The sequence below is a fragment of the Strigops habroptila genome, chromosome 14 (assembly GCF_004027225.2).
Source record: "Strigops habroptila isolate Jane chromosome 14, bStrHab1.2.pri, whole genome shotgun sequence".
Taxonomy (NCBI): Eukaryota; Metazoa; Chordata; class Aves; order Psittaciformes; family Psittacidae; genus Strigops; species Strigops habroptila.
In genome coordinates this window covers 897,693-921,404 of record NC_044290.2, presented here as the reverse complement: position 1 = coordinate 921,404, position 23,712 = coordinate 897,693, and the positions used below count along the sequence as shown (strand labels likewise).

The 23,712-nt window shown below is 48.0% G+C and overlaps 1 protein-coding gene across 2 annotated transcripts in view; it reads right to left on the bottom strand.

Moving 5' to 3' along the window:
• Positions 1-23,712, bottom strand: part of MYH10 (myosin heavy chain 10) — a 94,850-nt gene that overhangs the window by 50,121 nt on the left and 21,017 nt on the right. For both annotated transcript variants that reach the window (XM_030505751.1, XM_030505750.1), the window contains exons 4-5: positions 13,576-13,603; positions 1,019-1,121 (exon numbers count right to left, since the gene is read on the bottom strand). In XM_030505751.1, coding sequence (XP_030361611.1) covers positions 1,019-1,121; positions 13,576-13,603 — 131 coding nt within the window. The remainder of the gene's footprint in view (positions 1-1,018; positions 1,122-13,575; positions 13,604-23,712) is intronic.

Genomic DNA, 23,712 nt, shown 5'->3' with positions numbered 1-23,712 from the left:
CTGTGCCTTCACTTCATACCAGTGATGCAGCCACACAATAAACAACAGAGAAAACTCAGAATCATCGAATCCCAGAGTGGTTTGGGGTTGAAGGGACCTTAAAGCTCATCCAGTTCCAACCCCCTGCCACGGGCAGGGACACTTTCCACTAGAGCAGGTTGCTTCAAGCCCCTGTGTCCAACCTGGCCTTGAATCAGCTGGGTTGGAAAAGACCTTTAAGATCACCCAGTCCAACCGTTCCCCAGCACTACCAAGGCCACCACTAAACTATGTCATTAAGGGCCTCATCTATATGGTTTGTGAACACTTCCAGGGACGGTGTAATTGAGGTTGAATTAATACTTCGCCACAAAGAGACCCAAGTGCTCATAGCAACAGATATTCAAAGCCAGCCATATCTTTTAAAGCAAAGAATTGCTAAAAATTCAGTGCAAATGTTGAAATCTGGCTGGAAATGTGAAGGAAGGTTTAGATAAATCAGAGTGACCCATTACCAAAACCCCCAAGATTCTCTGACATACAAGTGTACACTCTTGGGTTTAATGTTACAAAATCTGAGCTCCATATTAGCTGCTGACCTCTAGACATAGCAAGTCTAGAGCAGCTTTTGAGCTTGAGGATTTTTCCATCCACAGGTTGATCTGTGGAAGAACAGAAAGCTTGTTCACAAACATAGCGCTGAAAAGTGCATCTAGTGGGAACTAAAGCTACTAACAGTTACCCAAGGTGATTCTATGTTTTGAGAGCTGGGGTTACTGCAGCAGAAAGCTTTGATCCTGCTCCGAGGTGTAATGCTTGCATAAAGCCTTTCATTCCCCAACAGAAGTTAAACAGCCAGCATTGACTGGAAGCTTGAATGTAACTGCTCGTTTTAGCTACTACTAAAGAGAAAATAATGGTTGAGACAAAGGTACGTGGATTATATTACAGCTTATTTTTAACAAAGAGTTGTGGGTTTAATGTAAAGATGAGAGCTTTAAAAAGAGTGATAAACAAGTGAGAAAATATCCCAACTTACAGGAATATTATGGTCCTTTCTTCCTTTATGGGAGGAAGCAACATGAGCAAGGTACTGAATAACCTTCTTAGTGTTTTCAGTCTTCCCGGCACCAGATTCACCTCTGCAAAACATGTCAGACAGTTTCCTCAACATTCATTTCCAACAATGGATCAATCCTTTGTTTGCAGCAACCTCATTTCATTCCACTTATGGCTTTCACCACGCAACAGACCTTTGCTACCCACCTGAACCCAAAAGCACCCATGCGGCATGGACTACAAGGTATTCGTTTAAATGACTTCCTTCACCCTAACGATCTCCTTAGCATTGAGATGTTGATCCAATATGTAACATTAACTTGACTAAAAGCTTTGGATTATATCCTTGAATTCCTTTGTTACCTTAAGGAACAAGAAACAGGCTCAGCCCCTGCCAGAGACTGAACTTTTCAGAGTGAACATACATATATTGATTTTTAATTCATGACATCTATACAGACACATTTTGATATATATGATCGTTTTAATACATTTCACATACCAGGAGCTGGTTATGAGAATTACCAAGGGGATGGGGACACCCAGAGCCTGTAGCAGCCAGTTCCAAAGCCCAGGAAAACACATTTTCAACAGGTTCTTTCTGCTGCTCATTGCAGGCTCTTACGTACTTTACAAAGAGATTTACAGCCACAGGGCTACATGAATTCATTAAGAACTGAACGTATTAGTGCAGAGCGGTACAGCACACCGATCAATAGAGACAGCAAACACGCACTGCATTTGTAACACAGAGACAGAGCATGTTTAGACAGAATTTATTGTGAGCTTTACATATGGGGGAGTCCAGGCAGGAAACATGAGGAAGTTCACATTGCTGCAGCCACAAAGAAGGTTACTACAGCTTTTAAACCTGGGTCTGATCTTTCAACAACTCCACACACCAAAGGGATTACCAGGTCTGGCTTTGCCATGATCAATGACAGCAAACTACTGGAGGAAGATCCCATCTCCGGTGAGACAGCGACTGCCACTGGCAACACTACGAAGGATTTGACCATGGGGATTTGCATGGGAAGAGAGACAGTGCTTCTGTCCCTCAAGAGCTGCGCACAAACAGCAGTTTGGGAGCCAACTACTTCATAAGAATAACAAGTGCACATTTTGTGCACTTGTGTATTTCTCAGCTAAGATGCTTACAATAGAAATGTCCATTGCCCAGCAGGGATCTGAGCACATTCTTCTGTAGTTTTCATTAATACCTTCCTCCACCATGCTGCACACCCGTGTGTTCAGCCAGTCTGCATATACCTCTATATTTACTGCCTTCAGACCTGTGCTTCTCGATCAGAAAGGCAGCTCAGAAGCATCCCTATCCTCACCTTACACTTACTGTCCGCAAAAATCACAGAATCCCAGAGCGGTTTGGGTTGAAGGGACCTTAAAGCTCATCCAGTCCCAACCCCCTGCCACGGGCAGGGACACCTTCCACTAGAGCAGGTTGCTCCAAGCCCCTGTGTCCAACCTGGCCTTGAACACTGCCAGGGATGGGGCAGCCACAGCTTCTCTGGGAAAAGTCTGTGGCAGCACCTCAGCACCCTCACAGGGAAGAGCTTCTGCCTCAGAGCTCATCTCAATCTCCCCTCTGGCAGGTTAAAGCCATTCCCCTTGGCCTGTCCCTACAGGCCCTTGTCCAAAGCCCCTCTCCAGGTTTCCTGGAGCCCCTTTAGGCACTGGAGCTGCTCTAAGGTCTCCCCTTCAGGAGCCTTCTCTTCTCCAGGCTGACCCGGCCCAGCTCTCTCAGCCTGGCTCCAGTGCAGAGCTGCATCAGCCCTCGCAGCAGCTCCGTGGCAATGAAAAATGAGACAATACAGCACTTAAATTTTCACCTTTACCTATACAGAAAGGATATCACCCCAGACTGGACTCTAAACCAATCTTATTTCTTTTCACCTTCCAATCCTTTTAAATCATAAGAACCCCACAGGATAACAGCACTAGCAGAGGTGACCTCTTGCTAAGAGACAGCACTGTGTGCCCTTCCCCAGCCATAAGCAAGGAGGGACAGATGCTCGCTCACAGCAGCTTCACCATCCCATCATGAAGAGCAGCCCACAAGAGCTGGGCACAAGCTCAGGGTGCAGCAGCTTGTCTGTTTGACTGATGGAGCTGATCAGCCCCAAGGTTCTGCACGAGAAAACTCTGAACGGAGAACACTGGACAAGGTGATTCTGCAGAGAGGCTCTGGGGTATTTATCACAGCTCAGAGGGTTAACCAAGCCACCCAGCTGTACCGATGGCATCTGCCTCTCAGAAGCAGCTGCATCAACCTGTATAAAACCGTTTTTGTTCCATTTTTCCTCACGAGCCAAACATCAAGGGGAAAATGACAGAGAATACGACAGAGCAGAAATTGCTGCACTCAGTTACTCAGGACTTTCTGGAGATGGAGTGAGCCCTTCCCTTGAAACACGTTCATTACACCAGCTCCGCTCATTGCACGGAGGAACTTGGAGGGTATTACCTGAAGAGCTGGTTCCAGAGAAGATTACCGGGAGAAGTAGCTAATGGGTACCTGGGGATGCTTCTGCCAAGATACCATCAATATGCAACACCGAAACTGGGTGTACTTTGGGACCGCTACAACCCTCAATGAAAAATCCCATCTCTCCCCAGCCCAGTCACCACATACCAGACAAATGTGAAGATTGATCAGCAGAAAACAAGACCTGATGCCAATTCCTGCTTCTCAAGCCTTTATTTCTAGTCTCCCTTTTACTACAGTGTTTATATTAACATAACTCATGACTACAAGCAACAGCAAAAGCAGTCTTGCCTGTTTCTAGATGTGTATTAAAATATGTTTAATGCTAAAACTATTCCAGCAGGTATGAGAAGTAAGAAAAGGAGTACAGCAGAATATAGATTTACATTTTAAAACACCACAATTTGTTCTTATTGTCAGCAGCGCTGGGGAACACGTTAGCCGTGCCCTTCAAACTAGAGACATGATCTCTGTCAAATTACAGGAAGTTGATTAAATTTTAAGGAAGGAAAATCTGCTCGGACACATGCAGTGAAGAGAAAGTACACAACAAACACAGTCCAGATGTTGGCTTTCTAACAGGGCAGCACACCCAGTTTTAGCAGTCTCTGAACCACAGCTCTTCTGGCGGACGCCCCAGTAAAGCTCCACACAGACAGGAAGGTCGAAAGCTCCCAACACATTCCTCTTGCTAAAAAGCCTTTAAATATAATAGTGGGTTGGGGCTTTTTTTAGATAGAGCCTTTATGCAAGTCCTCATTCGAAAGCAGCACTAATGGATGTTATCATCCTAGTTCTCCTCTCCCTGGAGCTTACAAGTATGCCAAGTATTTCCTGCAGGATGCGGTGGTAGATAGCTCGGCTGCCATAGACTGCGAAAGAATTAAGAAGATTTAGGATAAAGTCCTTTTCGTTTATAAGAATAACGGTATCTGTGGACTTCAGCTCTTTCCCAGGAGTGCAAACACACAGATTAGAAAAATAAATTAAAACCTTCTACCTTCACCAACCTGCCCAAAAAAGGTAAACTCCGAGTAACACCCGTGCAGGATTGATGGAGTGAGACGGCATCGCGAAGGTAAAGAGTAACTTTTTCAAAACCTTGTTTTAATACAGCTCAGTATGTTACCATGAATTAAACAACTAAACCCCTTGGCTGAGATCCTTGCCCAACTTCAGTCAACAGCAGCTTGGCTAATGGCTTCAGCAGGGTCATCATTTCACCTCCTCTGCCTCAGCCTCAGTTCCACTACGAGCAGAGATAAAACTTCATGAGACTGAAGTGAAAGGCTCCATCAACTGCAGACCTGGGCTATGCCAAAGAGCACATCCACGTAAGCAAACCACCTTCTGCAACAGTCTCAAGTTGGAGGCATGAGGTTATTCCATCAATTAACTGAAGGATTTCTCCCTTCCAAACTGTGTTACAGAGACAAAGGACAAAATTTACCCAGCATCCAGAGTTGAAGTGCTTTTCCCTGGAGCAAAGCTTCTGCTCTGAACCTTCAGGCACATTTAAGACTGGAAAAGCTTAGCTAGCATGAGCACTTTTGAGTTTTGCCAAGGGTTTCAATCTGTTGCCTGTGAAGCTGCAGCATCACCTCTGATACAGGAGTTTGCTTGGGGGAAACATCTCGGCTGTGATTTGGTTCACAAAAATCAGTGACCATCTTCTCAATCAGCTGCAAGTTTTTTCCTGAGCAACTTGCCCAGCTCTTGCACAGAAGTAAAAGGTATTCCCTCTCTGAAGAGATTGCCTTCTAGAGAACAGGCACAGCAAACACAGCAGGAGAGGACTCATGGGTCAGGAAGCAAACGTGCAACGGGCAGGAATTGAAGCCGGTCCACCGACTGCCAGGAGAGCAGCACTCTTGTCCCATTCAGCCCACTCACAGTGATAGCTGTTATTCCAGGAACAGGTCAAATGCTGCCTGGGAAAGACCTATTCTAAGAAAAGATGCTGTTCTACAGGAAAACAGTGGTGAAACAGTTGCTTTCCTGATTGTCAGGCAGGTTTGAAGCATCTACACATCTTGTGACAGGTAGAGCACACAGCATGGCAGGACAAGGCAACACCACAACCTCTTCCTGAACTGGCAAGGATTTGAGGGAAGTCAGACTAGTTTAAAGGCACTTCCTGAAGTGCCACTGCAAGGACTGGCACCCTTCTACCACCACCCAGCTGGCCATTAATCCCACCAGCAGATTGGGGTTATGCAGGACGGACAATGCTTAGAGTCAAGAGTCACACAGGACAGACGGACACAAACCCACACGTACAAAGGAAGCTTTGAAATTCAAAGACTTCTCTTCATCTTGCTACCTGCGCACAAAGTCTACTGTAAACTAACAACATTTGTGAAGAGAAGCGGTATTTAGGATGGTCAGGTGCTGTTAGTGCCATCTAGCCCACTGCGGACCATCTCTGTGATTTCAATTACTGGAAAGCTAACCAAACAAGCCAGGATTTTCCATGCTGGATGGGTGGAAAATCTGGTGGGTGCCTGGACCACTTGAACCTGTCCTCTGCTCCAGGAGTTTCACAGAATCCCAGGCTGGTTTGTGTTGGAAAGGACCTTAAAGCTCCTCCAGTTCCAACCCCCTGCCATGGGCAGGGACACCTTCCACTAGAGCAGGTTGCTCCAAGCCCCTGTGTCCAACCTGGCCTTGAACACTGCCAGGGATGGGGCAGCCACAGCTTCTCTGGGCACCCTGTGCCAGCGCCTCAGCACCCTCACAGGGAAGGTATCTTTCCTAATATCTAGAGTTTCAGCCTGTTTCTATCATTCCTGCTCAGCAACAAGCTCTGGGATGAGAAGTTCATCCGGAAGCAGAAGGCTGTTTTGCAGAGAAGCGAAGTGGTGTCATCACCTCAGTGCCCGGGTGAGTCCTCCTCAGCACCAACTGAGCACGTAACCGTGGAAGTAAGAGCCCCAACAAGGGTCTTTTGTTCTTCTCACAACAGCAGTTGCAAAAAACAGAAGAGACACTTATTCTCAGACACAACTGAGCAGATCTTCCAGTTACAAGTTAACAGATATTTACAGTCAAGACCTGTCATTACAGGCTGCCTTAATCACCTGCCTAATGTGCTGAAACAAAGATGTGTAACAGAGTCTGAACTAGAGAGTCACTAATTGGCTTTACTATTCACACGGCTGCTTTATAGCTCCTTCATTTCTCTCTGGATGCTTCCCATCGTCTCAGCACCAGTTGTCCAGGGAATGTTACAAGCTGGACTCCAGCCAGAGGTTGTATACAAAAATGCTTGGTATTTGCTGCTGTTGTCCTTTACTAAGCAGCCTCTATTCCCTCCACACCCCACCACTCCTACTGCAGCCAGTCCAGATTAGATATCCATGTGGGGCTGCAAGCGGCTGCCAAATGACTGTTTATCAAACCCAGTCTCAGTTTTGAGAATACCAGAAGCTTGTGGTAAGATTCTCCAATCTAGAATGTAACAGCTAAAAAAAGTGCCAGGCAGCACATTTTCATATTTGACTTCCCAGCAGCTGCCTTGCAGCTAAACAACAAAGCCAGGGAGCATTTGAATCATGGAAATGGTTTGGGTTGAAGGGAGCTTAAAGCTCATCCAGCTCCAACCCCCTGCCACGGGCAGGGACACCTTCCACTAGAGCAGGTTGCTCCAAGCCCCTGTGTCCAACCTGGCCTTGAACACTGCCAGGGATGGGGCAGCCACAGCTTCTCTGGGCACCCTGTGCCAGCGCCTCAGCACCCTCACAGGGAAGAGCTTCTGACTTAGATCTAGCCTGAACTTCCCCTGTTTCAGCTTGAACCCATCGCCCCTTGTCCTATCACTCCAGTCCCTGATGAAGGTGCCTCTCCAGCATCCTTGTAGCCCCCTTCAGACACTGGAAGCTGCTCTGAGGTCTCCACGCAGCTTCTCTGCTCCAGGCTGAACAGCCCCAATGTTCTCAGAATGTTTCTCAGATTCCACAACAGAAATGTCTCACTCTTGGTCAACAGCCCTCAACAGTAGGAACCATCCTACTGGAGAACAGCCCAGGCTGATGCTGACAAACAGCAGTAATCAAAGAGAAGCAACAAACCATAGGAAATGCTCAGCAGCGGCATCTTCCCCAAGGAAAAAGCCTGCAAACCCATCCATTGCAACTCCTTATCTTAAAGGAGTCAAGTGTCCCATGAGGTGGGTGCACGTGGCAAAGCCAGCACCACTCTTTTGGGACTGAGTTCTCTGGATCCTGCGTTAATAGAGGCTGATCCCAGCCTAGCAGAAACAGGAAGCTGCTGGAATGACATATTTGCCTTTCTTTTCAGCAAACTAATAATTTACAGAGGAAAGATCCTAAATAAGTTCTCACTTGCACTCCAGGCAAGGGGGGTGATGAGGTTTAAGCCCAGCTTCCCAGAGGGGTGCTGGGTTTGGGGCTTGCTTTTTATTGGGAAGCTTGATGAACTAACCCACAAAGCCATGGGAGCTCCAGCAGCCTGACTGACACTCTGTCAGTGGTTGGCAGCCCAAGAGCCAACCAGCCAAATGCCAAGAGAAACAGAAATTACCAGCATCAGTGTGCTCAGCTCCCCCCATCTCACTGTTAACCAGCAATAACCCCTGTCTGATCAACTGCCCCATGCGTTTGGAACTGCAGCTGTTTGTGCCTGCAACTGAGGGTTCCTCAGCTGGAAGGCCAAGGGCACGTAAGAAACTGCATCACTACTGCCTGAGCAAAGCAGGATTGATCCATGGAGCAGATACGAGTCCTTCTGGACATAGAATCATAGAACGGTTTGGGTTGGAAGGGACCTTCAAAGCTCATCTAGTCCAACCCCCTGCAATGAGCAGGGACACCTTCCACTAGAGCAGGTTGCCCAGAACCACATCCAGCCTGGCCCGGAATGTCTCCAGGGATGGCACATCCACTACCTCTCTGGGCAACCTGTGCCAGGGTTTTACCACCCTCCTCGTACAAAATTTCTTCCTCATGTCCAGCCTGAATCTCCCTCTTTTTAGTTTAAACCCATCACCCCGTATCCTATTGCAGAGGCCCTGCTAAAAAGTCTCTCCCCATCTTTCTTATACGTCCCTTTTAAGAACTGAAAAGCCACAATAAGGTCTCCCCGGAGCCTTCCCCAGGCTGAACAAGCCCAGCTCCCTCAGCCCTTCCTCACAGGAGAGGTGCTCCATCCCTTTGACCATTCTTGTGGCCCTTCTCTGGACCCTCTCCAACAGGTCCGTGTCTTTCCTGTACTGAGGACTCCAGATCCGGATGCAGTGCTCCAGGTGGGGGCTCAGCAGAGCAGAATGAGCATGGAAAAATGACTCCTGGTTCACTCCAAGAGCAGCCTGTCCATAAGGAATTTCATCAAACCCTGTCCCTGGGGCTCAGGTACTAACCATTTACAAGCCCGGGTGGGGTTGGGTGAAAGGTGGGGGGCACAGTGAAACAAAGAAGAGCAGAAGGAAGGAAGTCAGTGCATATTATCTGCCACTAGCTCAGAATAAAGCCCTGTCAGCAGTCTCCGTGGCAATGCAGTTGTCTATATTTGGTTCCCTAAAGGATCGAGGGTGGAAGGGGAAGAGAACAGAAGGTGGCAAAAGAAGAAGGCGGCAGCACAGCATTTTGTGTTCAGAGACAACTCTTATTTCTATAGCAAGAGCAGGAATTCATCTGTGTCAGTCACCAGGTCTGGATTGGAGAACTGAATGACAGCCCCATCAGCTGGCAATGTGAGTAATACCCTCCTGAAGGACCAGCTTCCATGTTCAGTGAAGGACAAGATGTTCTGCTGAGACAAGCACCCAGGGAACGCAGCAGCGAGGGGATTTTTCCTCTCCTGCTGTTAAATTTGACTTTGAGAACATATTCCGAACTTTCAGATCACCAGTTTATGCAGAACTCCTTATGGAACATCAGCAGCTGATGAAGCTGACACAGGAAACCTCCAAGTAATCCCACTACCCTCAGAACTGACATCTGACAAGAGGCATGCTTGGAGAGCCATGTGTCAGGGCTAGCCCGCTGCACGCAGGGTGTGCTGGTAGAGAATACATGAACCACCCTGAAGCTTCATGCTGTGCCTCAACACAGCTCCCTGTTTCCTAGAATAGTGGCTGCAGGAAGGGAACTGTCAGGGAAAGGGTGGTATTCCCTAAAGATCTGGACAGGGGAAGACAATGAAACAGCCTCAACCCTAGATCTAAGTCACACACTTTCATGCCTAGGGTACAAAACCACCATGTGTACCAGATAAAAATCAGGATTCAGTTGACTCTTGAGTCCAGAAGGACCAAAAGCTTCAGTTCATCTTGCAAATGAGGTAAAACCAAGAGTGTTTAAAGGTTTCCCAAGGTAAGTATGAATGGATCAGACATTCACTAAGGTAGAACCAAAGGAAGGCACCTGGAAACAGTGAAGAGATGGACCCTGAAGAGGAAGAGCCAAAACCAAACCCGAAGGCATGACCCAGCACCAATCCAAGAATGCCCTTGAGAGCAGCACTCCTGGCTGTCAAGAGGAACTAGGGGATGAGTCCACAGACCTGGTAAGGTGTTGTTCACATACTATTACTTGAGAGCTGAGCTGGCCCCCCCACTCTAAAGGCCATGGGAGGCAAAAATCCAGGAAACTTTATCAACCAGAGGTAGGGAGATAGGTGAAGATGCTACCCAGATGGGCCTTCATCAAGCAGTGAGAGAGACTTGTCTCTATGGACATCCTGGAGACAACTACGGTCAAGGCAGTCAGAGATAGAATGCCAGGCACCCCACAACAGCCCCCCCAAAGTGCACACGTCAGGGGATGTTTGCTTTCTCACTAGCTAGCTTGAGCCACCCTATGGAGAACAGAAGAAGTACTCTGAGGACTTTTAGCTCTACTGAAGATGAGGATCAATCAGGTGATCCAGGTCGCGAGAGAAGTTTGGGGTGAGATGTCTCAAGCCTTTTATGAACTGCCAAAGGAGGTTCTGAAACCACCTCTGGTGTGGTTAAAACACACTCCTTCCACCTTCTTAGTCTAAGACCTGTAATTCCAGTGGCGAGGAAGGGACACACACAGAGTTTACCTCCTCACCACAGAATCAGCAATGCAAGAGAAGTCCTGGACACCAGCCCGCTCCTGATCAAAACATGAGTCCTCCCTTTAGTCTGCTACACAAGGGAGTTTGCCACAGCCTTGTCCCATTCATGAAGAGGATTTAACATCCCACCCAGGTGTCAAGTACTGAGTGTGTAACACAAACCTGACACAAGGATACAGCTCTTCCCTGGAGGAAGCCACGTCAGGGGCAGCCCCACAGCCACCTTCAGAGTCTGCTTGCTCACAAGATACACGCAGGGGAATACAAGCGGGTTTGATGGCTCTTCTCTCTGAACTGGACTCAGCTGTAACACAGCTTAAGACAAACCTCTTTTAAGAGGAAAGTGTTTATTAACCTGAGCAGCAGTCTGGTTAAGCCCTTTTTATTATCCTTTTTATAGTCAGGATGTAAATGGTGCTGATCATTAGGCAGCATTAGCAAGGTCTCCTGGGCTATGGTGGATCTTCAGTGTTCAGCTTCATGATGACAGAAACACCAGGGATGCCAGCATCCTTCACATCGTGTGTCTTCATATTCTCAAAAGCTAAGGCTGGATCTTCTTTGGTCCTGTACATCCAGGCTGGAGATCCGATGTCTCACCCTTGATAATTCTGAGGCCACGGATATGTCCACATTACTGAGGAAACTTGTATTTCCTTGCAAACAGTGTCCAGTGACATTGAGCCTTTTAACCTTGCTTTAATTCCTGCCTCTGTGTAAGTACTTCAGTAGGAAACTCCAGCCAAAGCAGCAAGGCAGCCAACAGAGCCAGGAATCTGCTGCTTACACTCGGCTTTATAAAGGTTCTGCCACTCTTCTGTTACGTGTAGCTTTTACCACTGGTACAACAAAGACACTGAATTCCAAGGTAACAAAACTTGCCCAGGGTCACGGTACTAATAGTTTCAATACTCAGTTTCATGATTCCAGGACAGTGTTGAAACCCTTCAGAGCTGTATCATCCACTGCTGCTGAAATCTTACAGGGAGCGGAGATTTGCCACCAGACATTTCACATGTCCAGCAGAAGAGATGTCCTCAGGGCCACCTCTGGGAGCTCCAGACCTCAGTACTGGATGTGGCCCCGTTCTGAGGCCTGGCTCTAAGGACACATGTCCATTCCCCACCCCTTGCTGTGTGGAAGCAGGCTTCTCTCTGCAAATGGCTGCCCAGCGAGCAGCTTCTCAGCTGCCCAGCCGAGGTGTGGAACCTATGCCCACGTGCAGATACTTTGTGCTGAAGAGTGTGGTACCAGATATAAAATAGGGTTCAGTTGTCTATTCAGTACAGAAGGATCAAAAGCTGCCGGTGACCTGACAGGTGAGGTAGCAATAAAACTGAAGGCAGAAGAACTTAAAGGCTTTCCCATTTGCAAATGAACAGATCAGACGTTCCCTAAATCCTGCAGCGCTGCCATTCCAACCTCTGTGGTCTCTGCTGACCATGTAAAGGAGGGCAAGGTTCATGCATAGGCAACAAACATGAAGCTACTTCAGAAAAATTCCCCCGGGGCAAGCACACACTGTCAGAATATCCACAACCACACAAGAACAAAGCATTTCTTTTCACCCTGGGATCCCATCCCTGCTTTGAGGGCTGTTTTGTACATTGCACATGAAGTAGTCATCACATGAAAACAGCAGTCCTACCAAGAGCAGGAACCACAGACGGAGACAAGCCTGTGTTAACTGGATTAACTTTTATCTTGGCTGCAGAACTGTATTTGCTTCTGTGTCCTCAGGCCCCATGAATCTTGCATTCACAGTATCCATAGTTCAAAATGCATGGCTTGAAAGGATCCACCTTCAGCCTTGGGTAGGGTCTGGGAGTTAAGGCAATTTTGTAGGAAGCAGGAGATGAAGATTTGAATCCCTTCAAGTCAAGAAGGAAACTGACCCCGGGTCTCTTTCAGCAGCGAACCTGCCCATGGAGCTATTTTGGGAAGCAGGCATCCTCACCAGCGATGTCCCTAGTGCAGCCAGCACGCACTGCCTGGCACACAGCGTGCTCCTCAGCCACACAACCCAGGCGGAGGCAGGGAGGTGCCAACCTTCCTTCTCTCCCTGTTAGATGTCAAGTTGTACCCATCACTGCACCAAGCAGCTTCAGAACAGACCCAAGTGTGGTTTCACAGCACAGATGAACCATCCCAGACTTCTGCCAACAGGGGCAGCTGCCCTCCTGCGTGGCCATACCTCCTGCTCCAGGCGAGTGCTTACCCCTCTGAGCCACAGCGGGCAGACCCAGAGAGCGGAACTGCTGCAGAGCATCATTCTGTGCCAGGGTCGGGTCTCTGCCAGCTTCATGCCCTGAACGAGCTTATGTTGGCTGCCAACCCCCAGTGCAGCACGAGAGGCTGCAGAGACACAGCCTGGGCAGGAGAGGAAACTGGACCCCCTTTTAACAGCAGCCCAAAGATAGATCAGCTCAGCAGTGTCATACAGCTGGAAGCACATTCCTGCTCCGAGTACCCACCACTGCACATCCAGATCCCAGGGAAGTTAAGCTGAAGCCAGAAGTTTGGTCCTGGGTGGGACAAATGGAGGTGCTCACAGCAAAACCTTGGCGTCAGCTGCTTCAGAGCTCTCCATGTGAAGCAGATCCAACGCTAAGCTGCTGCTCAGTGGGGTTTCCAGACCACCCTCTGACTCACGCCCCCCCAGGGTGCTACACAATGAGTAGCTACAGACCAGCATTTCAGACAGATGTTCCCTTCTTAGATCTTTTTGTTTCCGATTCGGATCTGACATTTTTCAACTACGTTTCTTAAGGAACATGCCTATAAAACTTTCAATAAGGTGAATGCCTGCATTAAAATAACATATCCCCACATTAAATATCACTTCATGCCACATCTTTGACAGGCACTGCCAGTCAAGGTTAAAGACCAAGGGTGGACTCCCAGAGCTGTATCCAAGACCCCTTCCACAACTCGGATTTCCAGAAATGCCCAAAGGAAAAGAGTTCACTTACGTGCAGAGAATGGATTGGTCCTCACGGTCTGAAAAACAAGAACAAACATGGTTATAAGTGATGTTTGCACCCTCCTGGAATTTGCAAAATGCTTTCCTTAAAATTTAGCTTAACAATTGTAAGGATTCTCTCAAACAATATTAATAATATCCCCTAGAAGTCCCAGTTCACACATACACACACACCCCCTCCAAACAACAGCTGAGACATTCCTAAAAGTTCCACCATTTCATATGATAAAGCCAAAATTTGGGTTGAATTTAATAATCATCCACAATAAACTTTTTTATACTATTCCCTGTGAGGGTGCTGAGGCGCTGGCACAGGGTGCCCAGAGAAGCTGTGGCTGCCCCATCCCTGGCAGTGTTCAAGGCCAGGTTGGACACAGGGGCTTGGAGCAACCTGCTCTAGTGGAAGGTGTCCCTGCCCGTGACAGGGGGCTGGAACTGGATGAGCTTTAAGGTCCCTTCCAACACAAACTAGTCTGGGATTTCCAGATAAAGCTGCCCCAACGTTTTCTATCCTGTATGAACCCTTTCCCAGATTAACCAAAGCATTTAAAATCTTTAAGCATTAAGTAAGAACAGAGTTTCGAGTACACAACAGCAGTGAGCAGACACTTGGCAGCAGCACTGACATCCCCAAACAAGGGCTTTACAGGTTTCTATTTTCTGTTTTAAATGAAGCTGCAAGCCTGAAGTGCTTCCACAACTCAGCTTAGTCATTAAAGACTTGCCAAAGGACACCCAGGGAAACACTGCGCAGAGGCAGGCTCAGCACTTCTGTGCCACCCACTGCCACGCTCGTGACCTTTGCAAGGAATGCCTGAAGGTCAGCTGTACCCTGCCGGAGGTGCTCCGTAATGACAGGGTCTTACAGAGTATTTCAACATCATCCACTCTGTATTAAAATCTCTGTAATAAAACATTCAAAGACACCTGCAGAAAGTCAAAGGGCGCAGGCAAAGGCGATCTCCACTCCCTGTTTCAGCCAGGGCTTTCAATGAGGTCAACTCCTTGTTCAGAAGTGTGCATCAGGCAGATCTTGCTTTCACACTTCAGCTGTTGGCCGCTGGCTCCAAACACACACAACCACCTCCTGAAGCTCAGAACTTCAAACAGGTTTTCCATTCCAATTGGTAATTTGTAAGGGATTATGTTATAATAAATAAAACCAAGCTTTATGTTGCTCAGGTGTGAAGCTCAGGACTACATGTTGGACTCTGCCACCCTTCTGCTTGATCACAACACTCTGACTGACCATGGAAAGGGAGCAATGGGTGATGTGAGGATCAGTATCCCTTCTAGGATAGAGAGTTCAGCCCAAGCAGGATTAACAGACAGCTTCCCCACCTGATTCATACCTGTGAAACAAACCTGTGCCCATATCATAGAATCATAGTTGGGTTGGAAAGGACCTTAAAGCTCATCCAGTTTCAACCCCTGCCATGGGCAGGGACACCTTCCACTAGAGCAGGTTGCTCCAAGCCTGGGATGGGGCAGCCACAGCTTCTCTGGGCACCCTGTGCCAGCGCCTCAGCACCCTCACAGGGAAGATTTCTTTCCTTATACCTAACCTAAATCTCCCCTGGTTATGGTCAGGTATCAAACATCGAAGCATTTCTTTCACTCCTGCTCTCCTCCTCCTGCTTCCACCCAACAGCAGAGTCTTGCAGCCCAAGGCCATACCCGCTGCAGTGCTGAACACCTCCTGCTGCAGAGCCAAAGACATCTCGCTAACGCAGCAGCAGCAGCCACATCAGGGAAACTCCCATGTACAGCACTGAACAGGCCAAAGGCTTTGAAGAGAGGCCAAGGAGAGTGACCGGAATGAAAGAAGGACAAGAAAGATGGCAGCTTTGAGAGCCGGTTTTCTCTACGCTCTTTTAAACCTGCTCTGCTCTGAGGGATGTGCTCTGGGGACAGCCACAGGCAGCTCCTCAAACCACCCTGATGCCTGGCTGCAGGAGAGCTGCCATGGCTTCTGCTTTGAAAATCCAGGACCAACAGACCCTGATGTTTCCCTTCCTATGTATATATAAAAAAATGCATGAAGTTTTGACTGTCAGAATACAAAACACTACCCCACATCCCTTCCCTTCCCAAACTACAGAAGCCTCTTTCCCCTCCTAACAGACTAGACCTAACAAACCCCTTGTTAACTCCAGGGCAGGTTCCAGATGTACATTCACTACACTGTTGGGTAATTGGTTCAGGCAGGATGTTCTGTAAAGTCCTAGCTCAAAGCTATAGAGTCTGCCTACAAAAGGGTTACTGTATGTAACAAGGCAGCACTTCTCCAAAGCCTGACTTAGTTCTGCTGCGGTCACACTGGAGTCATTCACGGATTGATACAGGATAATCAAACAGAAGAGGAAGAATCTGTCTTCAAGTTTCCGACCGAAACTCAAAGGCAGTGGCACTGCAAGCACAGAACAGAGCTTACGAGTAAAGGGATGCCCACCCTCCGCAACTACTCTGCTCCACTTGCCCTTTTACTACACTGGTATTTTAAGCACAGCAAATGCCCAGATCTGCCTTTCTCCCTCACAGTTTGACTCGGAATGAATGGAAGAAGCCAGCTGGAGCTATCCCAACTGGAAAGCCATTTTTTGAGCTTGACACAAACACACAAATCTATGAAAACAACACCACAGCTGGGTTACCTGCTGTCAGGTTTAATCCATCTCCCATTGCCTCAACAGCACCTACAATTCTAGTCAAACGTAGTAACCACTGCACAAACACTGCCTCTCCCACAACCCCTGCCTCTCCCACAACCCCACCACCCCTTAAGCATCTTCCCTTTTGCACCCAGCCTTTATTTAGGTATGAACATGAAGTAAGTGTGCTGAGATAAAAAGGTTCATTCTGGAAAAGCAGTGAAAATGGGTGTGTGCAAGTCTGGCCCTGCTTCCCTAACTCCAGCTGAAGAGCAAGGCATGGGCTGCGGCACATCCAGCCTCATGTAGTGATGGAGAGGAAAATGGTTCTTGTTTGCAGGTACATCAAGGGCTGTCCTGTCCGAAAGCCAAGCACAAGGCTCTTGTGGATCATTGTATTTGACACAGCTTTTCTGTTCTCTCTCCAGAGCATGAAGCACCTATTCAGCAGCAGTAAAACACCATCCCCATTCTGCAGCAGAGCCAAAGTTGCTGCTTTTGTTGGGGTGGAAGAAGCAACTTCCTTGTTATTTCTCAAATGGGAGGAACTGTCTTTCTAAAAAGAGGCAGCGGTGCAGTGGGATTGGAGGGTTCTTGTGTATTTTTAGACAGTATTAAACACCCAGGTGCCATGGAGCATAAACCAAGAACAGTTTGGTTCCCTGCTCAACAGCCTTGTTTGTTGTGGATGCCAGGCTTGGAAGATCTGTTGTGGATTTGCCCTCTGCTGCAGCTGAACAAGCTCAAATATCCATCTACCCAAGGACATTGAAAACTGAATTCCTGACAAGTTTAGTGAAAACAGGTCACTGCCTGGAGCAAAGAGACCTGCCCATCAGCACAGGTTCTGCTGCTGTGAGAGCACTCACAGCGCTGGGTCATGAACGCTACACGGCATTACAGAGCTCGCAGGTTGTCTGACAATCTGCCATTCCTCAACCCCAAGCTCAATCCTACTGGACTGATAAGCATGGGAAGAGATCTGGTTACAGAGATGAAGCATGCCTTTAGATTTTGTGTTTGTCTTTAAAATGTTGCCTAGTTACCCCATAAACTATCACCAAACACTTAACACTATGAAGTGACGTGCAACAAACACCTCTAACCAGCGTAAGGGCAAGAGTGACAGGCACAAGTTTGTTTGCTGAGCGCCCACCTCACTGAAGAACAAGCGTACCCTGACACACACAAACCAGGGGATTGCTGCAATAGCACTGTTTATCCTACACTTCACCTCTACCTTCAGTTGTGCAACAATCTCTGCTGTGTACAGCTTAGTCATTCCCTCCTCAATGCACATTCTGCAACTTCACCAACAGACAAGGGCAGCTGAAAGAAGCACAGCCAGTATTTTGCCAACAGGAACCCACTAAACATTCCAGTGAACTTTCAGAAAGCATGTCACTTGCTAACACTGCAAATTGACATTACAAGTTACAATACCCGCAGTTAATCAAACCAGGACTGACTGTTTAAGGAAGCTGAACCTGCACATGCCCAAAGAATCTGATGCTTCACCTGCTCTGGAGCCAGGCTGAGAGAGCTGGGCTGGGGCAGCCTGGAGAAGAGAAGGCTCCTGAAGGGGAGACCTTAGAGCAGCTCCAGTGCCTAAAGGGGCTCCAGGAAACCTGGAGAGGGGCTTTGGACAAGGGCCTGTAGGGACAGGCCAAGGGGAATGGCTTTAACCTGCCAGAGGGGAGATTGAGATGAGCTCTGAGGCAGAAGAGCTCACCCTGTGAGGGTGCTGAGGCGCTGGCACAGGGTGCCCAGAGAAGCTGTGGCTGCCCCATCCCTGGCAGTGTTCAAGGCCAGGTTGGACACAGGGGCTTGGAGCAACCTGCTCTAGTGGAAGGTGTCCCTGCCTGTGGCAGAGGGTTGGAGCTGGATGATCTTAAGGTCCTTTCCAACCCAAACTAGGCTGGGATTCTATGCACTACATTCACCAGTGCTAAAGGAGCTGCACAATATCATTGTCAGGTTCATCTGTTTGGGAGGTTTCAGGTGACTAGAAGGATGGAGACATCACAGGTATCTTCAAGAAAGATGAGAAGGATCATTGCACTATGTTTTTAAATGCAGGAATGAGCCTCAGGAGGTCAGAAATGCTCAAGGACACTTTAGGGGAAAACCATCTCTCAATGTACCTTGATGCTGCATTTATCTTTTTCTTCATGCTTTATCATCAGCTTATTCATCTTTGGCCAGTTCTTACAGCCAAGCCTTCTTGCCTTGAAACTGCCAAGCAATAACCTTGCAGAAAATCTCACTGTTTGTCCTACCATGTGTAACACTAATTCAGACTCGAAGCGAGATCAAGTTGAGCTGCACTCAGGGGGATCCAGTGGTTTCCAGATTTAGAACAACATCATCTATCTATCAGTTTTGCTGCATCAGGGCTCAGACACTGTTCCCACAACACAGTGCAATCCCCAGTGCTACTCAGACAACAGGCCAGGAAGAATTACATCAGGACTCTCCCTCCAGCCCAATGGCACCCACAGCAGTGCTGGTCTAAATCAACTACCAATTCCCAGCTCTCTCTTTATCTGGAATTCCCCATAAAGCATGATACAAGACACAGACGGCGTCTGCTCCATTTCCTCTACCTTGAAACCAGCCTGAGAAAGCCTGTCAGGTTGAACTGCCACAGACCACTGCGGACAGGGCAGGATTTCCCTCCTGCCTCTCTTATCTACTTTGTCTCATTACTCCAAGACACCTCCAGGTCTTTTTAAACTCATAGAATGGTTTAGGTGGAAGGGACCTTCAAAGCTCATTTAGTCCAACCCCCTGCAATGAGCAGGGACATTTTCAGATCAGGTTGCCACATCCAGCCTGGCCTGGCATGTTTCCAGGGATGAGGCATCCACCACCTCTCTGGGCAACCTGTGCCAGGGTTTTACCACCCTCATTGGAAAGAATTTCTTCTTCACATCCAGCCTGAATCTCCCTCTTTTAGTTTAAACCCATCACCCCTCATCCTATCACAGCCCTTTAATGAACGGCTGAGAAAGCACGTGTGTGAGGGAGAGGCATCGATGCAGACACTCTATAGGTGTTCCTGCTACTTGTGAAGTTAAAATAACCAAAGCTGTGAGTGGTTTGGTTGGTTTTTTTGAAAAGCAGTTCTACCCCTCACTCTGACAGATGGCACATAAGTGACAAGAGCCAGAGTTCAGCTGTACTTGCTGACCGGCTCTGAAGGACATTAATGATTACCAGGGGAAGCATAGCAGGGGTCAGGCAAGCCCCAGCCATGCTTTGCCCAGTGCAGGTATTCCCTGCGGGGCTGCAGCAGCTCCATGCCCTGCACAGCACCCCCGCCAGGCCCGGCAGGCCCTGACCTGCGGGTGCTGCACAGCCACAAGTGGGGCATGAGCAACGCTGGCTTGAAATCACCCACATTCCTACAGAAACCCATTGCGACATTTGTTCTAGAGGTGCAAGCCAGGCTGAGCCAGCATGAACGAGAAACAAACAGGACTGCGTCCTGCCCACTGGCTGGAACGGGGGGCAGCCTCTCACTGCACTCCACAGAGCTGGAATTTGATTTTTTTCAGTCATAGAATCCCAGCCTGGTTCATGCTGGAAGGACCTTAAAGCTCATCCAGCTCCAACCCCCTGCCATGGGCAGGGACACCTTCCACTAGAGCAGGTTGCTCCAAGCCCCTGTGTCCAACCTGGCCTTGAACACTGCCAGGGATGGGGCAGCCACAGCTTCTCTGGGAAAAGTCTGTGCCAGCGCCTCAGCACCCTCACAGGGAAGAGCTTCTGCCTCAGAGCTCATCTCAATCTCCCCTCTGGCAGGTTCCATTCCCCCTGTCACTACCTGCCCTCGTCAAAAGTCCTCATGAGGTTTGCAGAAGCTCAAACATGGTTTATGTTTTCACTGGCTGCCTTCCACCACCTTTATTAGCTGTCATTCAGAGAAGCTTTAGAAAGTCCAACTTCAGAATTAACCCAGAGTTGCTACAGTTGGGAGCAGAAGTTAACAGGTAATGCATTCCTTCCCCAGCAAACCCATTCAAACAGGTATGGATTTCTAACAGGACTTGCAAACACCCCTCATCTATTGTGTAACACAAATTTATTTAGCGAGTGCCGTGGTTGAGGAGATAAGCAGAGGACACAAGTCAGCCTTCAGCTTGGAGAGAGCCCAGAGAGCACCGTGCTGTGGAAAGCCCTCTGGCCAGGAGCGCTCCTGCCCCTCCAGCCCATGGGGCAGCTACAACTGATGTGCCTGGGTCTCACACACAGGCTCAGTGCAGCTTTGCTGAAGGGGGGGGGACAAGCCATTAGGCAGCAACTTCTGAACCTGCTCCAGCCAGAGCTGCAGGGACTTCCTTACGCTTCTTGTTCCTCAGCAGCCAGGCATTGGAACAGGCTGCCCAGAGCAGGGCTGGAGTCACCGTCCCTGCAAGTGTTCACACACCGTGTAGCTGAGGCCTCAGTGCCATGGGTTAGTGGTGGCCTTGGCACTGCTGGGAATGGTTGGACCGGGTGAGCTTAAAGGTCTTTTCCAACCTGGTTGATTCTGTGATTCTCAGCCTTCTCAATTCATGGTTCCCAAAGAGTTTTCCTAGTAGAAATGAGGAAAACAAACCCTTACACAGGCTGTCCCTACACTTACTTTTCAGTTTCTATTTGAATGCTGCTTGGAAGGAACCTCGGATTAGCAGCAGCTGGCAAAGCACAGCCTGGAACAGGTTTATTTACACTGCCATAGGGGCAGTTTCAATTCTCCAACCCCACGCAAGTTGTTCTGTTTGCCATGAGGACAGCTTTGCCTCAACAAAGATCATATTGTCAACTGAAACCACAACTCCAGGAGGTCCTTTAACTGGAAGATGTGCCATGTAAGCTCACTCATTTAACCTGCGCTTTTCTTGCCAAACAACCAAGCACAAACCACTGAACAAAACCAGCTGCAAACTGTGCTCTAGTGGGCTCTTCCTTCCTAAGCTGTTTCATTATCCCCAAACTCCTCAAGTTTGGAAGAACAGCAAAGATCCTAACGGTATGTAGACAGGCTCTGAGTTCAACACATCCTGGGCAGTGGTTTGGCTTGTTCCACACACAGGACAGCACACGGACTATCCAGCACAACCCCTTACCCGAGCTGGGTCAGCCAGAGCAGTGACATTAACCCAGCACCCAGCAAGAGGTTGTTCAAGTAAGCAATTTCCTGATGGCTATTTTCTAAGACCCATAAAAGCCCTTTGATGATATGTTTATCTGAAAAGATTTCAAGTCCCAGATTTGCTGTATTGACTTCTCACACCTCTGCTCTTCGGCAGTGGACTTTATTACTTCTTCCAATCACTGAACACCACTGGAAGTTCTAAAACACATGCCCAAGAACACATAACAGCTGCTGTTAGTCTCATGAGACCTTTCAGGAGAGAAAAGTTCATGAGTTTCCACCACTTTACATGCCCAAGTGTTGGGGCTACCTGGTGAGCATGGACAGGTAGAGCACAGCCAAGTCCATGCACTGGCAATGATCAGGATAAACATTTGTCTACAATTCAGATTTGGGGAGAATGGGTATCTCCAGTGAACTGAGGTAGGTCAAACATTGAAATACTTTTTTCAAAGGCCCCAAGTTAATGCTTCCTCCTTATATTTTAAACAGATTTCCTTTTGGTTTGATTCTGAATAGTTCTTAAAGAGAAATACTGGCACAGGGTGCCCAGAGAAGCTGTGGCTGCCGCATCCCTGGCAGTGTTCCAGGCCAGGTTGGACACAGGGGCTTGGAGCAACCTGCTCTAGTGGAAGGTGTCCCTGCCCGGGGCAGGGGGTTGGGGCTGGATGAGCTTTAAGGTCCTTTCCAACCAATCTATGATTCTCACACCTCACCACTCTGAACCACTGAGGAAGGTGCACCAAGTCTGTCAGGAGGACGTAAGCAGCCAAACACCTGAAAGAATTAAGTATGGACAAGTGACAGGAAGCTAGAAATACACTGAGACATAAACTGGCAACCAGGTGGTGGATGCATCATCCCCGAAGACATTCCAGGCCAGGCCGGATGTGGTTCTGGGCAACCTGATCTAGTTGAAGATGTCCCTGCTCATTGCAGGGGTGTTGGACTTGATGAGCTTTGAACACAAACTATTCTATGATTCTGTGTGAGCCTTGGATTATTGAAGACAAAGAGCAGAACACCACCAGCCCCTCATCGCTTCTGCTCCACTTGCTAAGTGATAGAAATTGCTCCATGTTGCTTCCGTGCGAGAGTATAACAAAGTAGTAAAGAGGAAGGGGGAGGAAAAAGGAGGTACTGCAATTGCAGGAGCAGCCATAGCGTAACTGAACTCATTCACAGACACGATGACAGAAACCAGGCACTGTGCAAACCCCGCAGCCCCTGGCAGGGCTGGTGCAGGGCAAGGTGCTGGCAAGACCAGAACATGTTCCAGTTTGTGTTGCACAAGCAATAATGTCTTGATGTATGTCATCTGAAGGCTAAAGCCAAACAGAAGGGAATTATCCATTTCACAACTACCCCGAAATAAATGGACTTTAAATTAAACTGAAGCTTCAGAGTAGAAGCAAGTGCTGGCTGAGCAACAAGCACAAAGTGATTCATCTCATGAATGATTTCAGAAGTTGGATACACTTAGTCTTGAATTCCTGGCTGTAGGCTAGCACAGCCCCAGCTCAACTCCGAGGCCAGCAGAGCACCTTTTAAAATGAAAATCATCATCGGTTGGTCAGAATATCAACAGAAAATCCCATGAAACTGGCTGATCTGCTACAGCCCTTCAGAAGTGGGGAGGAAAGGTACCAAAGAAACCAAGAACTGTTGATGTAACTGTCACTACTGCCTCATTTTTAAATACAAGAAAGTTACTTCTTAAAGTTAGGCAAAAATGTTGAAGTCAACCACTTCAAGTGACACTTCAAAGAAACTGAGCCTTAGGAAAAGTTTTCACTGTAAATATCATCATGCCTAATTCAGCTGTAACCTTGAGGTTGGACACCAATGAGGAGCAGTGTTCCAAACACATTCTGACACAGAGAAAGACGAGGGTGAGGAACTGTTGTCGCAAGCACCATGAAGTACCAGAACTCCCCCAACAGTAACAAAAGAGTTAAGAAAAAGACATGATAGAGTCCACTTGAGTTCTAGAAACCAAGTTCAGGCATGTCCAATAAGTAATCGCCCCAATGTCAGTCAGAGATGGGCTAGTAAGGGATGATGATTGAAATCATGAGAATACCTTCACAGTCACTGAAGCACAGACTTGATACCAAGAGACAGAACAGAAGAGCAAGGGGAAGGAGCTGAAGTACTGCATGGAAGGTTCAGCTGACAGAAGCACTTACTGTACTTCAAATTCAAAAATAATGAGGCAGAAAACTGCTTCAGTAGGATGGATTTCAGGGCTTTTCTACTTCATTTCTTGCTTCAAGAATCTCTTTCCCTTCACTCAGCCAATAAGACCACTGTATATCCCATTCCTATTGGT